Below are 19,880 nucleotides of genomic sequence, written 5' to 3'. Positions count from 1 at the left end.
AAGGTTTACTAAGGGGAAAATAAGACCAAAATTCATATTCTGAACATGAACCTCTCCCTGTACTATTAACAAAATATAACAGTGCAAGTTATTCAAAGAATAACTTTACCATTCTACTTTCACATGAGGGATATTTCTTTGGAGTTGTTTGCCTGTGAGAATCAAGAAACTTGATGCACTACTTTTCAAGCCTGTTTTCTGATGTGGCAATTTTTGCATAATCAACTTTTCTTCATGTGAATCTTAGGGAGATGTATTTCACAACTGCACATGTAAATTGGCCCAACTTCTATAGCATATTTACCCAAATAAATATGCTTAGGCATGCACTAGAGCGTGTTGGCATGCAGCATTGAACCAACTCTTTCTATTAGACAGCATTTCAGCTTCTCATTGATTCATTTTAAGGTTCTGCTGAAAATGGAAATGATTTTTAAAAGTTTTCTTTGTATGAAAAATTAAGTGCTCCACTAGCATATGTCTGCAAAACAAAGCAAGCATACAGACTTCCAGACTGTGCAGCTCTCAGATGTTTTCCCAAGAATGCTTCTATTCTTAGCCCACAGAACATTGCCAAGTCACTGTGCTGTAGAAAGAGCAATGCATGAGATTTCCTAGCAGTTACTGTACAGTATGACACTGCATGCATTTTTTTTCCAATCCTTAACAAAGTGTCAAGCCCAAATCCATTATAACAGAAGGAAAAAAAAATCCATGGTTAGAGTTCACTGCTTAAAAGGGAGACGTTGCTAAGTAAACCTTTACGTCTGACAACGCCTCCAGCTTTCCTTCTCCCAATGACATATAATTGGACTGAATGTTTTCAGGCAGTGGGCAGATGTTTAAAAACTAAGATCTCTATTAAGATTAGTCAATCTTCTAGTTTATTTCCATAGAGTAACCCTCACAGATATTCCAGATGATCTTCAGTCAGAGTTTTTAATGCAGCAAAAAGAAAATCACTTGCTACAGTTCCATGGTTTGGGGTTTTTAAACCAACAAGACGTCAAGCTGGGGTCGACACAAACTGGGACAGGAAAGCAGTCTCTCCATAATTTTTTCTTTGAGAACTAGTCTGCCATCAGCAATGGCCTTGATGCTGTACTAAACTTTCCATTCTTCAGAAAGGAAGGCCTCACACAGTCTCAAAAAGAAAGGAACACAATAAACAACTCCCCAAGGAAAAAGACAGTGAAACTTGAGCAGTGTTGCAAAAGCCCAGTCTTGCTCTCTGAATGCAACTGAAAGATTTAACTATGGATCTGCAAACTACCGTATTTTTGCTCCATAAGATGCACTTTTTTCCTCTTAAAATCTAAGGGGAAATGTCTGTGTCTTATGGAGCAAATGTGTGGTCCCTGGGGCTTGGGGGGGGGGACCTGGGCTTCCCTTGCCAGCCCCGACAAGCTCTGGGAGAAGCAGGAAGGCTGGCTTTCCCCACCACCAGCTCCACAAGCTTCAGGACGCTTCCTGAGGCTTCGGGATGCCTTCTGCTGAAGCCTGGAGAGCAAGAGGGGTCGGTGCGCACTCTCACTCTCCAGGCTTCAAAGAAAGGAAGCGCTCCGGAGGCTTCGGGTTCCTTTCACTGAAGGTTAGGTGCCCCTTCAGCTAAGCGGGAGGAGAAATGAAAGGGGCTCCATTTCTCTTGCCACTTCACTGAAGGGGCGCTGCGCAGAGAGGGGGAGATTATTTTTTTCTTGTTCTCCCCCTCTAAAACAAGGTGCGTCCTATAGAGCGCAAAATACGGTATCTTGGGTGCATAGGCCTCATGTACAAATGGTTCCTACCAGAGGTGAGACCACAGGATGATCTCTTTTTTAAGGGTTACATACAGAATATGTGTATGTTATCTATGCATTTTTTATTGAGTAATTCTGTGCAGTAAAGGTTCTAATTAGCAAACTTAAGGATAACATGCCTTAAGATAGAAACTGTAGTCTAAGCATCCGGAGAGCTCCACATTGGCTATCCCTGCTGTTGTGTATAACAGCTATATGGAACAAGATGTAGTACAAAGTACCGAGGACAAAGTTCCCACCCCATCTTAGAAGATAAGATTATTTCTATGCTTTTGTGGATAAGGAAATCTAAATTGCTTACAGCCTGGTTCTCAAACTACTCTGGCAGCATTGCAAGTCACTAGATGGGTAAACAAAAAACATTTGCTGAAATGCTGTTGTTTATGATTAGTGTATTGGACCCCTGAAAATATATAGTATCTTTTGTAAGCTATGCAACAACATACCGTATGTTTCCAATACATTTGGAAATAAATTGTTTTGATTATAAAGGCAAGTCACATTGAGATGGAGGTCTATTTAATTTTTTCCTAACAGAGTTTCAGGGCTCCATGACCTTGAGTTTTCTTGCAAAAACTCAGTGTCTAAGCATACATTCCTCTCCTACATTGAGAGAGGAAACCAACATTGCAGTGAGGCAATCCTTCTGTCAGGTCAAGCATTTTGGCTTGCCAAACAAAACGATTCCCCCTCTTCTCCCCACACATGCTGTTTCAGTGTTTCTCCCAAAATCCCCCAGAACCAATTTCAGGGGGCATGCGGAAAAGGGAGGGGCTGTTGCACAAGTGAATGTCCTTGCACAGGGCTTCTGCTGATAGGATTCATGAGTTGAATCCCCCCCAGAGACTTTTCTACCAGCAAGGGAATGAGGGATAGACCAAGAACACTACAGTACCTAAGCATTCCCGTGTGTGCAATGAAGTACCAGTTGGCTAATTTCATACAATTAAGGGAAGCACGTGTGCTAGACATGACTGCAATCTCCAACATCAAGAGGAACTGCAAACAATCTTAATCTTGAGTAATTCACTATGTCTGTTGTTGTTTCACTGACTATTTGAAGAGCAACACAAACTATGATTCTATGAACTGTCCAATTACACAAAATAGTGCTCAGACCTGCAGTCAAAATGGTGCTATCGTCATCAGAGAAAAGAAGCTGCTGCTCCCCACCCTTTCTTTTAGGATAACCACACGACTGCTGCAGCTCAACTGGCACCACTCAGCACATCTATACTTTAAAAGCTATATTATGATTATTTAGAAGATATATACAGGCATTAACAGAACTTTACACAGATAATATTAAATGTATAGAGCAGAATCATTAACAGTGAAGAATGCAACACTTAGAATGGCATCCTGACACTTCTGAAGAAGTAGATGCCAACTTAGAACAGAAATTAAGACAGAACTACATCATGCCTCAGTAAATTGCTTGGAGCTGTTATTTTCTGGTCATACAAGAGGCAAAAACAGGAAGCAACCATTTGTTTCCTAATGTCATAAAATGTCATAAAAGAAACTTACCACTTTTTTTTCTCCTTCTATTTTTGGATCATCTACATATGCAAGTACGAAGTCTATTCGCCGGACACCATCCCTGAAGAAAACAGAGTCCTTGCTTTGATGGCGTTTATCAATCTATATAGAATATAATGTACACTATTAATATTTGTGGCTGCTTACATGGCAGAAAACCACACATCTTCCAGTTTGTTTCAAGCACTCAGTCTCCTATTTCTGAAAGAAGTATGAGATTTATGAAATAATTTGAGGGAAATGCTTCATAATTCATGGATGTTGTGTGTGTGTGTGTGTGTGTGTGTGTGTGTGTGTACTCTTTACATTTTCTCGCATTTGCCCTCTTCTATTAATCACTAATTTCCAGTCAGTCACTCACACTACTGACCCCTCTCCATGCATGAACAAGTTCACACACTCCCATACATCACAGATGTTTTCAAGTCACACATTTGACTGAATGAAATATATGAAAAAGAACATCTGAAGCCCATTGCACATAAATGTTATTCACCTGCCATACATCAGACATGTTAAATGCAACATACAATGACAAAAGACAACAATCTTTAAATTCTTTTTACATTTTGTCTAAATGTCTGCTTTTAGAAGCAATTGCAAACATTGAAAAGTTTATTTTAGTCCTAGCATAATTTTGTACTGTAAAATAATAATACTCTGCTGTTAAAACAACACACTTGCAATATGTGAAAGCAGGAAGCACAGCAGTGGTTCTGAAAGTAAAGAAAATCTGTCATTGTTTTTTAAATAAATATTTAAGAAGGCAACAGACGCTTAGCAACAAAATCTAGTTGACTTTGGATTCTGCAGTAACAAATGTGGGAACAAATTTGGTACATAAGTAATGTTATAGAGGTACTTGCTTCCATAAAGACTCCATAAATCTGGGAGTGGTATCTTTTTCAGCTAGTTTTAATTTTATTTTATGCACTTAGAAGATTACTATTAATTGCATAGCTGTAAAGTGAGTTTCCTTCCGATTTGCTTCATAATTGGCTTGACTATTCTGAATTTCATTAGTGAAGTCTCAGGGCTTGCCCAAGAATTCTCCAACAAAACTTGGAAAGACCAAGTCAAGGAAAACTCCCTGTCAGTAGCCTTCTATTGCCAACCCTCCAGTACTGTGTCTCCCTCCGCTTGCCAAATTTACTGTGCAAGGGAATAGTGAGGGGAAACAGTTAAATTGGTGATTATATACCTGGACAGCAGTGGGTGCCTTAAGCTAGAGGTTTCCTTTACTGCAAGGCCTTCTTAAAGCTATCTCATTACCAGAGTAAATTTGAGAATTTTTTTTGCACCAAGTCAAGTCCCTTATGAGTTAGGCTAAACTTCAGTAGGGACCTTGGATGGCATTGCAGGCAAAAAATATTTTTATTTAACCAGACATTGCCCTTCTGAGTCATTCTTCTCGGCTGCTCTGTGTTTTAAATTGAATTATGTTTTTAACTGGCTTCCGCTGTTTGGGTTTCTTATCTGATTTTACTGTACTATTGTTTATGGTGTGTGCAGTCAAGCCAATTGTTTTGTGGACTTTACTGCTATCTGCCTTTGTAATTTTTTTATGGATAGGTGGAGAACAAATGCAACAAACAATAAAATCCTAAGTTTACCTTTCTGAATTCCACTAGACTTTGTGCCATCAGTAGTAGCAGCAGCAACCGTATATAGAAATTTAGGCTATATGTAATGCCAAATGCTTTGCAGCACTGGTTTTATTCATTCTCACAATTATGCAAGGTAGCTCTTCATTTTCATTCCACTATGAAGCCCATATTATTATTTATTCTGCTAGCTGAATTTTGGGTGTGTGTGTGACACAGAGTTTCAAGTGCCATTTGCACCTTTTCATAATTTTGCTACAATGTCATATGTTGCTTTTATCACACTGTTGAACTGACTCTTAATTATGCTTTTTGTTCCATTTTATCTTATGGGATATCCCTGAGCGCTTTATTTCTGTGTGGAAAGCAGACTCATAAATCACAACAGCTGCTATGCAAATGTTCATCTAATGCATGGTGGTTGGGTGTTTGAAGGAAATTTGGTCCAATACAGCAATTGCAGTTTCTCCCAACATATGCATGCAAAACAGAGCTTAATTTAATCTACAATTAGGTTTGTATTCAGTACCTTGCAGTTGGTACTCAGTACTTTGCAATGATTAGAATGAGTCTCTAGTAATATCAAGTTCACCCTAATACAAAGTTTTTCAATGCTGAAGAAACCCCATCAGAAATTAAATATTATATAATGTCCAATTGTCAAATAATTGGATAAGGTTTGCAGTCATGTAGGCAGAGCTTTGATGCTGTCATCAAGTTTAACATGAAATTATGTTAGGGTGGCTGTGGGTTTGTTTTGTTTTAAGAAACAAGCTAAAAATCACTGATCATTATTGGGGGGTTTTCTGGTCTAAATTCTGTTCTTGTTTATATTATGCAAACAACTATTCTTTATTTAAAGACTATTGAGGCTACAAATTTAATTCCCAATTAACCAGAGACATCACATAGTGAAGCTTGTTATCACTGCAGCCATCCAAGCTATTAGCAGTATCAGCTCTCTATGGTTTACCCTGAGACGTTGCTTCAGGAACAGATTGTATCTCCTTCCAGCCTTCTGGAACAACCAACAGGGAATTAGCATGTCACCAAACTATTTTTAAAAAAACCTAAATCTACAATTGCGTAAAGTCAGGAACAAGACTCATTTTTCCAGATCAGAAAGTTATGGCTGCAGTAATAAAACCTGCCATAATAAAGAATGCTTATTTCAAAGACAATATATGCTTACATAGACCTTAAGTTCTAATATGTATATCATACATTTAAGATATCATTTTTGGAGATCTGGTTCTTAAATTCTCTATGACACATTCACAACAAGAAAACAATGTGCTCCAAGAGACACCCATGGACAAATACAGACTGAGCATTTTGCATTCAATTCCTGTTATCGCAAGAGCTGGAAGTTTACAGTCAATGTAATTTGATGCCAGGAAGCTATAGCTATACCTGCAGACATCCCAAGTTGCATTTATGTGTCCACACTGAAATATATGTGATGAAAGGGAATTGAACTTGCCCATTGTATGACTAGTCTGTCCACATACATAAAAAAGAAAAAAAGGTAAAGGACCCCTGAATGGTTAAGTCCAGTCAAAGACGACTATGGGGTTGTGGTGCTCATCTCGCTTTCAGGCCGAGGGAGCAGGCGTTTGTCCACAGATAGCTTTCCAGGTCATGTGGCCAGCATGACTAAACCATTCCTGGTACAACGGAACACCTTGATGGAAACTAGAGCACATGGAAACGACATTTACCTTCCCACCGCAGTGGTACCTATTTATCTATTTTCACTGGCATGCTTTCAAACTACTAGCTTGGCAGAAGCTGGGATAGAGCAACGGGTATTCACCCCATCGTAGGGATTTGAACTGCTGACCTTCTGATTGGCAAGCCCAAGAGGCTCAGTGGTTTAGACCATAGTGCCACCCACGTCCCTTTTGTCCACATAGCAGTAAAGGAGAACTTTCAGAGCTATGTAGTGGGCACTGCAGTTATTGCTATCAGAAGTATTTTTCGAAGGAAAAGGAGGCATTCCATGCAGGGGCGAGAGTTTTCTCTGAGGCAGTTTCCCATGCTTCTAGTTACATGCTCCAAAGCAAAACTGGAAGAATGGATATGCCCTCCAGTTCATAAAGCTAAGAACAGATAAAAGCCTCACATTTTATTTCTGTCCTGAGGCTTTGACCACAATATGATTAAAACCAGTTTCAGTGCCCTCTTATTTAAAAAGTCAAAGCAAGATCCAAGTTGTCTGTACCCTAACAGCTAAGTAGGTTGTGTACAAGCTTTTAGCACTTCATTCCCTAAAGGTAGCTGCTAACTCCAAAACAAATAAGAGGTCAGCCACCAGTAACATAGCTAAGAAAAGCAAATTTTGGTTACAGCCTCCACCACCAAATTATATTAACAGAAGAGTTATTGGTGTTTCTTTTTTTTAATAATACTTGCTTATACATTTATTATATCAGATGAATACTGTAAGAATTATTTGCTGCATATGCCACTGGTTCCCAAACCCTTTCCCCTGTGGACAACTTAAAAATTACTGAAGTCTTGGCAGACCATTTATTGGATTTTTCTGCCTGTTGTAGCAATCGTGATGCACTGTGCTAGATGCTGGATGATTTTTAATTGCTTTTTTATTGCTTCATTTATTTCTTATCATGTATTTTATTGCATTACGGGTTGCATGCCATAAATTTCAAACTGTAATACAATAAAATACATAAAAAAGAAGCAATAAAAGACAATTAAAAATAAATATGAGTGTTTGATGCAGACATGCTGTGGATCACCTAGATAAAGCTCATGGAGCACAAGGGTCCACAGACCACAGTTTGGCAATCTGCACATGTACAGTACAACAAATCACTTCAGAAATAAAATCGGTGCACAAAAAGGAGATGATGTTCATGATGCATATGCACTGTATTGTAAGATAACCAAGATATCACCGAAATCTGCTAACATGATTCTGGGATGGAAGTGTGAGCGATCAACTGACCAGAAATACCAAGGAAGAATATATGGTCATAAAAAGCAGTAAAAAGTCACAGCAATATTTTTCCAGATCTTTAAACTCACAACACATTGTGTTGGAGTTATATTTCACAATTACAAACTTTATATTGCTTAATTGTACAAAATATTATATAACATATTAATTAAAACCTGTGGTTGTTTTTTTTTTTAAAAAAAAAAAACATAGTTTAGGGTTACTTTCATTTTCCTATACATATTGAAATACTGCCCCTCAATGAGGCCAAACTTAGATTCACAAAATGTTTAGGGGTATGCGTACCCCAGCGTCCCACTAGGGAAAAAAGCACTGATTAAAACCATAAAAAAGAGAAACATTCATGGAAGTTATTAGGTAAGAAAAAAAACTAAAATAGGCCTACTTCACTTAAGCACATCAAATAAATGTAAATCCAGAGTTATAACTTTCTCCTGGCTCAGAATACAAGGAGCAGTACAGTAAATAATGATAAAGATCCATCCATCGGGCACCACAAACCGGATAGATAGATAAATAAATGGAAAAGTAACACCAGTATTAGTAACACCAATACACAATGATAGTAAGAAGTCAGCGGCTACCTCATATAATTTCGTCCGTGAAGCTAAGGATATCTAGGTGTACCTGAAAGGCAGACTGCCTCAACTCCATTCAAAATTCATTAGATTAAAAGCGAGATACCATGTTAAGAATGTTAACAGATACCATTTTTATCCTGCTTTCACTAGCTGCATATTGTTACAGTAATTAATAAAGCAAAGCATTACACTTTCTTGGACTTCATTTTTCAAACTGATCCATTAGGGACTCCCCACTGCCCAACATTTATGCTTGCTTCAGTACAAGATGAGGGGGTGTTGAAAGTCCATTTATTCAGAAGGGGCATGCAGACTCCCACTGACAGATGAATGAGCAAGGTGGTAGAAAATAAACCCAAAGTTCTGTTAAAACAGCAGAAAAGATCGAAACACATAATAGCAACTCATTCCACAGCAAACCCAAGGAATTTTTAAAAAAAACTTTCCAGTTTTCAGCATTGTGTGGAAATTTTATGCAATTTGACACTTCATATTTGGTGTACTCTCTGATACCACTGTCCATTTTAATGATTAAAATGAATGCCAGCAAACTGAGAACACTAGGCAATTAAAGAGACAAGAATTGTTTAATTTTTGGATGGACAGAGACTCCATATCTAAAGGGTAATAGCTTATTCTAAAGTGTCATTCCAGAAACAGACATTACCCTTATTTCTGAAATCTTGATACTGTAACTCAAAGAAAGAAAATCAAGGGTCACCATTGCATTTGCAGAATGGCTTCTGTTCTACTAGTGGTGTCTACTAATATAAGAGAAAGGGGGATCATTGTTGCTGATTTCTCATGCAGTCTCCGATTTTACCTTCCACACTGTTCTGGAGAGTCTATTGCACAGATTGTTGAAGGGATATCCAAAATATCTTAAGAAAACTGGAAAATATTTTTTTTGCTGTTGTTGCATTTTGACATACAGTAAGAGACAACACTATTCATGCAGGGATGCATAACCACTGCCACTGATTGCTGCTTACCCCTTGAAGATCAGAGATGAGTAATGTAGTCTCAGTGGTACTTAGGCCCTGCCAGTGGCATCATGAGAAAAATATAATGGGATTAGTGTAGATGCAAAAGCTGCAGGGTGCTTAAAACAAAAAACAAAAAACCCAGCAGTAACCATGAAGCCTTGCAGGGTTTGTATGTGTTTTTAAAGCTGCAGTGAGTAATTTCCAGTTTAATTCTCAAGGAAACAATAGACTGTCATAGCCACCTGTCAGCTTTATTTCCTGTGAGGAAACTTAAACCACAGTAATTTATGTTTTACATGGTTATTATCTTCCTGTTTGCGAACAGGAATAAAAGTTTCTATCTAATAATCTTTTGGTTATTCTACTGTAAAAAAATAAAAATAGAAAAAGGCTATGGTTTTGATAAGAGTTTTATTCCACACTTGGAAATGATGGGGAAAAGAAGCTTTCTTTACATTTTTATCATAATAAATTTCCTGTTGGTCACTAAAAGCTTTTGGAAATTTCTATAATCTAGCGGTCTCTTGAATGCAATCAAATTTACTATGTAAATTAGAAGTTTGCTGTATACCTCAAGAAGTGAGTAAATTTGGTATGAAAAATGATCTAACGTTTTATGTAATAACAAACAAATGCTTAGGACAAGGTTTTCCAACAGTGATCTCAAAACATGAGTTTAAACTGGCAGTCGAGCGGGGTGTATAGTGGTGATGCATGAAGATATATAAAGACAAATGTTTGATGCGTTAGTTTCAAATACAGGTAGGGAATGTGAAACAAGATGTGCAAATTTTTTCTATGTTAATTTCAGTCCAGTGCATATGAGTGCATGAGTAAGTTACAGTATTAGACAATAAAAGCCAGATGGTGATATTCATCCACAAATTAAACTGGATTCAAGTTTGTCACTGAGCATCTAGCACAAAAATTCAAAGAAGTGATCACCTTTGTATTTAAATTAGATAAAGATGTACAACAGCATATATTGGACAGTAACTGTTGCAGCAAGCAAAGTGGATAAGGTATTTATTATGTGAAAGTATGGCAGCCAAGCAGAACTAATTTTAGGCTAACATTCATCACAATAAATATTACTCAAAATGCATACTCATAAAACATTTTCGTAATGGCTTATCCATAACTCATCTTGTATACTATGCATTGCATGTAAATTATTGTAAAGAAATCAGAATTTAAAATGCTGAAAAAACTTAATTGAAGTTGCAAATATCTGCCCTTTTATTATTAAGCTACCATATTTATCATATGTGTAACCTCGATGCAGCTACTGAATTTACATTTGCTTTGCAACCAGAAGCCAAAAAATACAATTTTAGTATCAGATTTACACACAGGCTTTACCCAATAAAGCAAAAATACATTTGCCTTGAAATATAATTGCAAAAGTGAGCAGAATCATATTGCCCTCCCCATTCCTCTACAGTGCGTCTTGAACTTGCATCTCCTTTTCCAGCTCTATGCTCTATGGCATTGGGCATTATTGCTGTCAATATGTGGCTATTATGTTTAAAAATAAACAGTACCTGTGCACAGTTTACGGTACAAAGGAAAATAAACTTCTATGTGCAGGGATACATACACTGGCCTCTTCGTGCTTGTTCAATGGTGGTTCACACACTGGAAGATGCTGTGACATCATTATATCTGGCAGGTGTGTATTTTGTGAGAGATTGACTCCTCCTACATCTGGTTAACATGGGGACATCTCTGCAACCTCAACCTCAAATCCACACCATTGCCTCACTCCACTGCCATGGATGATGGGGTGCGGTACTTGCTGTTACTCTATTTTGGAGCAGAGTGTTTTTCTGGATTGGTGAGTCTAGAATATGGCAGATGTTGTACCAGTGTAGTGAAAGCACAGCTCTTCTCCTGGTGTATGGGAATAAAGGATTGTTCTTCCCACATAGTACCGGTATATGCCCTCAAATACTACCATGTGTTTAAACGCATTAAACTTATGATAGGTATGTGATTCGCAACCTGAACAATTTCACTAAAGTAATGAAGAGAATATATATTTACAAGAGCAAGTACTGTACATACAGTACCCAAAGTATACAACAAGTGGGCTACCAATATCAAATCAAGACTTTCTAATAATCAGCCTAAAGTAATAAATAAATAAATAAATAAATAAATAAATAAATAAAGCACTAAATATATATAAGATAAATACAGTTTGAGTTGGGTTGTTAAAAAAACACTTTACATTAAGATATAGGAAGCTGCCTTGAACTAGGTTAGACTATTCTTCCAGCTATGCAAAGAAATGGACAGCATTAACTATGATGAGAACTGTGAATTAATACTTTTATTATTATATCATATGGGAATACAAACACAAGGCATAGATGGCTTTCTCATATCTAAATCACATAACATTATTTGATTTCATGTAGCACTCATCAGCTTAATCATCTAACCAATTCACACATGTAACCAGGCTTCTATATGCAGTTTCCTAGATTAGGGAGCACTTGCACAATTCTGCTGCGCAATGGAATTTAGGGTGGACAAACTTTCCTGGCTCCATTTTGCTTGTCTTCTGTAGACTGGCAAGGCCCTGCATTCCACTCTTTTTGTCTTCTGATTTCCCCTGAGAATTGTATAATTGATTCCTTAGAAGCCAATTTCTAAATATTAAGGTGTATGCCTTCCCTGAGAGATTACTGGCAATCTAATGAGGTTTTCACTTACCCACAGCATTACTTCCCTTTCAGTATCAAAAATCACATTTTATAAAATGAACTGTGCCCACAGTTAAACCTTACCTCAGAGTTGCAAGGCAGTTCTGAATCTGTGTTTGATAAATTTTCAAATAAAGGTCCATTGCTTTCTTCTCCTAAAGAATACAGGAATAAAAGTCACATTTACCTCAAATGTATGCTTCTCTAAATAATAATAATTCATGTTTGAAGTTAAAAAAAATATTTACAGCCCAATTAAATATGTTTTCTCAGAGCTAAGACTTTCTGAGTTTAATGAGGCTTACTCTTTCTGTTCACATGTACTAACCAATAGGTGCCCTTGGCAGTCACATAACAACACAGACAATTCTGGCAGTGTAGCCATGCTTGCAATTCTGGGATATTGATTTCATATTTTAGTAGCTACATCCTGAGAGGCAGGATGCACATGATGCACAATAAGTAGTGTATCATGTACAGCAAAGGGAGGACAAGCGTGTTTCGCATCATAGGAAGCTGCCTTCTACTGAGTTATTGGTCAGCTAGCTGATTTGTGATGGCTCTCCACCCCTGCCTGGAGATGTCAGGGACCTTCCACACATAAAGCATGTGTTCTGCTAAAGTCACAGCCCTTCGTCACATCTGTGCAAACATACTGAATTGAGGCAAAAGTTAAGACAAAGGTAGGGGAGTGGGGGAGAGGGCGGGGGAAGGTGGGTGAGGAAGGGCTTGGCCTCCTCCATCCCTTCAAGATGGGGGGAGCTCAGCCCCATCCCAAAAGACACTGGGGGAGGGGGGCTGCAGGCACCTCAGCCCTACAGAGTTGGCTCCTATGTGTACCAGCAACTCTGTTCGACACTCCACATAATCCACGAACGTTTATGCCATAATAAATGGGTCAGTTTTTGCGTTGCCACAATTTTATTTTATTTTTGCTGTTTTTGCTGCAACAGACTAACATGTCAACCATCTCTAAATACATTGTTGTGCTTGTTCTGTAGCCATTTCCTGAAAATGCAACTGGCCTTTCATTGTTAAAAGAATCAATGAAGAATACTTTTTTGTGCTTCTCCAAGCAGTGGGATCTTGTCTTTTGTACACTGAAAGAAGTATGAACCTTCAAGCAAAGAGTATCCTGTATTTTGGCCACACTTTTACCCTACATAGAGTTTCTACCTCTGAACCACTACATGAAGAAAAGCCACAGAACAACATGCATCCTAATACCATAACTAACAGTAATGCAGGAATTCACATGAAGAACTTTCTTGTAAATGGGCTTTTCTCTGTTCACACTTTGTCCTGAGCTCAATAGGAGCTGTTTATTTTTACCTGCAAGCATACAATGTCTAACAAATGGTTTTTAATGGTGCCAGCTGATGCCCTGATATCAGATTATATAATTTACATGAGGTAAATAATCTTTCAAAAGTGATAATATGCATGAGAATGTTTTACAACCTTATACCTTGCTGCTGTTCATTTAACTGCTTGCCAGTGAGACAGAAAACAATTGAAACATCTATGTCTGGTATTCAATGAACTTCTTGCATACCAGTATGAAACACTCACCACAATTTACCTATTTCATATGGTCATGAAATCTTTAAAATATGAATCAAGACCCCCACCTACTAGGAGTTTCCTGCTCAGTTTAACGAAGAAATTCTATTTCTACTAATCAATGGAGAAACTCAGACCTGTTCTTTGGAACTTCCTCCTTTTGCAAAACTAGTTTTTTTCCATGGCTTCAAAATTTCCATACATTTTACATAAAGAAGAGCTTTATGTGCACAGTGGAGAGTCCAAACAGCTTTGGATCATAGACCATTCATTTATGAGCCCAAATTATTTCACCATAATCCACCCCCCCCAAGTGTGCTTAGAATGGCAGCTTTGAATTTTTGTATTGCACTATGTTGAGCTTGTATTAATGAATCTAGTAGTATATGTAAATTGAAATTTGTATGTTGAACATGCAATGTTATTTGCATACCTTGTTGAGTCATTGTGTAAACTACCTTTGAAGTACCATCACATGGAACTCATTCTAATTCTCACATGCAACCTATACTTGATGCTTCTGTCACCGACTACCAAATATGCATGTGTGAACTTATGCTTAGGCTTTTGTCTTAAGCCCATTTATATGGAAGGCAATTCTGTGAAACACTAAAAAAAATTAAATTTGGCTAAAGAAGAAACTTAATATCTTCTTGATTTACAACTACATCTCATTAGATAGAAAGGAGGGGAAAACTGAACTAAATTTCCTTTGAAATGTGTCTGAAACATATTGAGGTATATACACTAACCAGCAAGCAATCTCTCTCTAGCACATATTCACTTTATTTAATAAACTTTACATTTCACTTGGCTATAGTGAAATCTCTATGTGGTTTACAAGAAATATTGTAATTATCAACAAAAACAGTTTATATTAAACATGTCAATATGTCTGGATAGGCTTGCCTGAACAAAAATGTTTTAAGCAGGCACTGAAAAGTGTACAGCAAAGGTGCCTATGCAATGTCAAAATGCAAGGAACAGACATAGCACAAAGGAATTGAGTTTCCATTGTGCAATATCTGTTGCAGAACAAATCCTTAAAGAAATGATTTGTGTTTCTAAAGCAGAATTAAATCTACTTTGTGGCAAAGGAATTAAAACTGCCTGGAGAGAACACATAATAAATCTGATTCAAACCAGCTCTACCAAGAGACTTGTATCATTCTGTTGCTCTGAACATGTTGTTCTGTACCTACAGACCTCCCTGCCTTTGAGTGTAATGAACACTGTAAACTGGACGAATCTGAGTACAGTGGTACCTTGGTTGTCAAATGGCTTGGCTCCTGAACAAATCAGCTCGCGAACCCTGCAAAGCTGGAAGTGAGTGTTCCGGTTTGCGAACGTTTTATGGAAGCCAAATGTCTGACGCGACTTCTGCAGCTTCCAATTGAGTGCAGGAAGCTCCTGCAGCCAATCGGAAGACTCCCAGAACAGATTAAGTTCAACAACCTAGGTACTACTGTACCTCTCCTCTCTCATAGCTACAGAGAAGTGTTCAGAAGCTTCTGTTTCCATTTTGAATTGATTGTAGATTTCTGTCTCACTCAAACCTGGACAAATGGTAGTTAATTTCAACAATGATGAAATGAAACAAGCCACAGTTTATGAAGTTGGCTTGTTTTGTATAACCATACTATACTCAAGATTACAGTTAGGGTTCAGACAACAGAATAAAACTATGGTTAATCTAAACCAGAAGTGGGATTTTACAGTCTCCTCCAGAGGAGAGGGGAGGAAGTTCATGCATGACTCAGGTTTGCAAAGCCTTATTCTCACAATGCTAAACCAGGGCAGATCCATACCATACATGTAAAGTGAATTCAACATTTATTTAAAGCATATGGCTTCCTCCAAAGGATCACGGAAATTGTAGTTTGTTAAGAGCACCGAAAGTTGTAGCTCTGTAAAGGGGAAACCACAGTTCCCAAGATTCTTCAGGAAAGTCATGCGCTCTAAAGGTATGGTGTGAATCTACCTCAAGACACACAAATAAGCCATGGAATTCCATGACACTACTACTACCCTGAAGGACAGAAGAAATAAATAAATAATGTAAAACTGGTTTTTGTGTGTGGAAATAACCACATCCTTCTTTAGAATGAAAACTTGTTTGCTGAGCCACATTTGAACCCAACTTTGGTTTGTTTTGTACTTTGGTTTCCCCTTGTTGGTGACAAAGACTTGCATAATTAAAGTCTTGCCTCAGAGGCTTTCAAATAGATCATCCCAGCAGAAGTGCTGTCATGTGGATAAGTGCCCTCTGTTTCTCCAATTTCTGATTTAATCTCTGTATCTCTTTGCTTGATATTTGTTCCTGTTCCTCATTTGGTTTTCAACATCCTGATTCAGAGCAAATCTCTTAATATCCTCTCCTAGTTCAACATACTGTGTGGAATCTTGTGCACACAGAAGCACTGCTGAAGCAACAGAGGTAACCACTAATGCAAGAAGAGGGGAGGGGATTTTTGCTGATGCCTCTTCCTCTGAACAATTTATTTTGTTTGTGTGTTTCAAAATTGTTGATATATGCAAGCTACTTTAAAATAAACAAAATGGTGGTATATAACACCAGCGAAATTAGCTAAAATGTATAAAACAGATAATAAATGTTGGAAATGTAAAGAAAAAGAGGGTACCTTTTACCATATGTGGTGAGAATGCAAGAAAGTGAAGGACTTCTAGGAAATAATTTATAATGAGATAAAAAAAATGTTGAAATACACATTTGTTAAAAAAACCAGAAGCCCTTCTCTTGGGTATGGTGGATACAGAAATTCATAAGAATAATAAAAAAATGATTTTATGTGATAACTGCAGCAAGGATACTATTAGCCCAAAGATGGAAACAAGAAGAAATACCAACTAAAGAAGAGTGGTAAGAGAGATGGTGAGACTAACAGGGGAAATTCAGGACCAGACTTTCCTAAAGGAATGGAATAAGTTTTTTATATATTTGGAAAGCAATTGTAATCAATTGACATCGCTTGTAGCGTTAAAAGAAGTTTTGTAAGGAGTAATTTATAAATTGAGAAAAGAATTAAGAATAGATGTATTGGAAATTTGAGTTTATAGCAATAATTATAGTAACAAATTGCATAATTAGAAAGGCTTTAGAAAACCTTCAGTCGAGGTTGAAGGAAGTCTTAGGCTGCGATAGCCAAAAACTTTGAAATGATGTTTAAAAGGATGTTATGCTGTGTAAAAACCAATAAATAAATTAAACAAAAGAAAAGAAAAGAAACAAAATGAATTTGAAAATTCTATCTGAGATAATCTTGGGGACCAAGCGGAATAAAAATGAGATAATGAGTTACTGTATCTAATGCAATACAGTTTTGAAACTTTCAAAAGTATAAATCCATAGATCCTTGTAGCAAATGTTTAATCTTTCACTCATATTATAGTTTCGGGTTGCACTCAAAATAAAGTAAGAGCTGGCTGCTGGCTGCTGGCTTTACTGTGGCCTTGCAAAGGTCTTTTTCTTCTTCTAAGTAACCATTTTCAGTTTGTAATTGTCAGCACAATACATGTCAGGCTTGCTCCAAAGATGCTAAGTCTGGTCTTTCACATATCCTAACTTATAGTTAAGAAGTCGTCTTTGAATAGCAAACCACATATCACTGTGTAATTTCAAAGTAAAGCTATGGAAAAATTAGAGGCCCAAAGAAGTTAAATTTAGCAGAGCTGCTTTTTAGCATGTGCCCCACCAAGCATTTTCATGCCGCAGGGGCATTTGCCATCTCGCCACATTCTTGGTCGTTCTAAAAATCCCTAGGTATCACAAGAATCCTGTTGAGAGAAGCTATATCATCACTTGGAATGTCAAGCTATAAAACTGGACCACACCTAAAGTATTGTGGCTTCTGGAGAGTGTGTTCTCTGGAACTATTTTATCAGCAATAGATAACAAGAAGAAAATACTGACCCTATCAAGAATTTCAGATAACAAAATAAGCATGTGATTTCTTTAAATATCATGCTTCTTTGTGCTCATGAGGTGAAATGGGGTGGGGAGAGGTGATATTCACAGATTCCCACTTTGCTATGTACTGCATTTCTTTGCACAACCTACCACTTTGTTGCAAAGGTCCATCACACTTCTTTAGCAGATTGGCTGGGTACATAGGGCTTCAGAGGAAAAAAGAATTACCAAAAACCATTCCTCCTCTTTACACTAATGGACGTATCCATTAGTGACGTGGGTGGCACTGTGGGTTAAACCATAGAGCGTAGGACTTGCCAATCAGAAGGTCAGTGGTTCGAATCCCTGTGACGGGGTGAGCTCCCGTTGCTTGGTCCCTGCTCCTGCCAACCTAGCAGCTTGAAAGCACGAAGTGCAAGTAGATAAATAGGTACTGCTCCAGTGGGAAGGTAAACAGCGTTTCTGTGCACTGCACTGGTTTGCCAGAAGCGGCTTAGTCATGCTGCCCACATGATCCAGAAGCTGTCTGCGGACAAACACCGGCTCCCTCGGCCAATAAAGCGAGATGAGCGCCGCAACCCCAGAGTCGGTCACGACTGGACCTAATGGTCAGGGGTCCCTTTATCTTTAAGTATCCATTGGATCAAAAAGCTTTTTGCAAGTGGAGTAATACAACTGAATACAATCCATAAAATGGCAACCTGAGACTAGTGGGAATTAATTTATTCAACTGTATCTGTTTTCAGCCAATAACTCTAAATATGTATAAGAAAGCCAAAGAAGTTAGTATTTCAAAGGCTGTAAAGTGTAAGAATATACACTGGGGTATACGGCTGGGGAGGGCAGGATATAAATAAAATTATTTATTATTATTATTATTATTATTATTATTATTATTATTATTCACAAATTCCAGACCAGACAGCCAGACTGTCCCTTTCAGATTTCAATGAAAGTTTAAGTCCTCAAAGGGTAAAGGAAGGTTCAATCCAGTATTTATTGTAGTAGCATCTCTTGCAACTATGTCTTCACCACCTTGCATTATGTCTTTGCTTTAGTTACTTTCATTATTATAGATCACAAATATTTCATATACAGGAAATAAGTAATACTGAATTTTTTATTGTTTCCCCTTATAGCAACTCTGCAGCATGCACCACTTCTAGTAAAATATTGAATGAAAATATAAAAGCACTTCAGTTCCTTGTTATTTGCAAGTGAATTGCGAGAGCAGGTCTTGCTATAGTTTTCAAGATCATGAATGACACCAGTTTGGAAAATAATGGCTAGCAGTATGATACAAACCAATTCAAATCTCCCCTCTGCTATAAATTCACTAGCAGGCCTTGCACAAGGTTTTTGTCTCTCAAATTCAGTCCCTAATCACAAATATGGTTACAGTATTTCTGAGCTAAACTACAGGATAGTCGTAAAAGTTAGTGAGATAATGTATATGAAGTGCTATGATTATGCTGAAGTAGTATATAATGACAATTGTATTGTTGAATACTGTGTACAGTAGGGTATACTTACAAATGTTAAATACATCTGATGTTGACATCTATTGTCATCAGAGTGATATGTTCTTCATATACAGCCTATGCCTAAGTGACAAACGTATTTAAACAATGTCTGTCACAATGTTTAAGCAGCTGTTACAGTATCAATGAAAGTGGAACAGCCCAAAAAATTGAAAAATTACCTCTGTCTTTTCAAACTCCACAGTTAATATTCTTATTTCAAAACTGAGAGTTTGTTTTTGTTTTTATGTGCTGTAACAAATGATGACAAAACAGGGTAGGAATAATCCCTTCTTTTGGGACAACTTAAAAGCTGTGTGCAATAGCTAATCAGATCCCTAACTGGGTCATTCCTTCATCTTGGTCACTTGATAACTGTTTCTTTATTTGACATCTTCAACATGTACATGTGGAGATTTGTGGCTGTGAGCTAAAGACATCATATACATACAAAAACAAGGTCATCCTTATTTAGTCATCATCCCAAGAGAACGTTAATTATTTCACGAGAGATGCTCAACAAACTGAAAATACATTTTCCTAAGTACTGGTCTGGGAATACACATGCTATCCTATCTCTCAGTGTTGTTAGGAAGAGTATTGAGGAGTTAGCTACACGTTACAGGCAAACAACCATGACACCCTAACCCCCTTGAGAACTCT

General features: G+C 37.5%; 1 protein-coding gene across 8 annotated transcripts in view; it reads right to left on the bottom strand.

Moving 5' to 3' along the window:
* Positions 1 to 19,880, bottom strand: part of ANO5 (anoctamin 5) — a 66,107-nt gene that overhangs the window by 35,352 nt on the left and 10,875 nt on the right. For 2 of the 8 annotated variants that reach the window (XM_081927504.1, XM_081927505.1), the window contains exons 2-5: positions 12,291 to 12,361; positions 9,502 to 9,549; positions 5,919 to 5,963; positions 3,330 to 3,443 (exon numbers count right to left, since the gene is read on the bottom strand). In XM_081927504.1, coding sequence (XP_081783630.1) covers positions 3,330 to 3,443; positions 5,919 to 5,963; positions 9,502 to 9,549; positions 12,291 to 12,361 — 278 coding nt within the window. The remainder of the gene's footprint in view (positions 1 to 3,329; positions 3,444 to 5,918; positions 5,964 to 9,501; positions 9,550 to 12,290; positions 12,362 to 19,880) is intronic. The other 6 variants (XM_081927507.1, XM_081927508.1, XM_081927506.1 and 3 more) reach the window with 5 other exon arrangements.

This window comes from Podarcis melisellensis, assembly GCF_964234715.1.
Source record: "Podarcis melisellensis genome assembly, chromosome: 1".
In the NCBI taxonomy this organism is placed as follows: domain Eukaryota; kingdom Metazoa; phylum Chordata; class Lepidosauria; order Squamata; family Lacertidae; genus Podarcis; species Podarcis melisellensis.
Note: the sequence above shows the minus strand (reverse complement) of the source record. Positions and strands in the feature narration are given on the sequence as shown.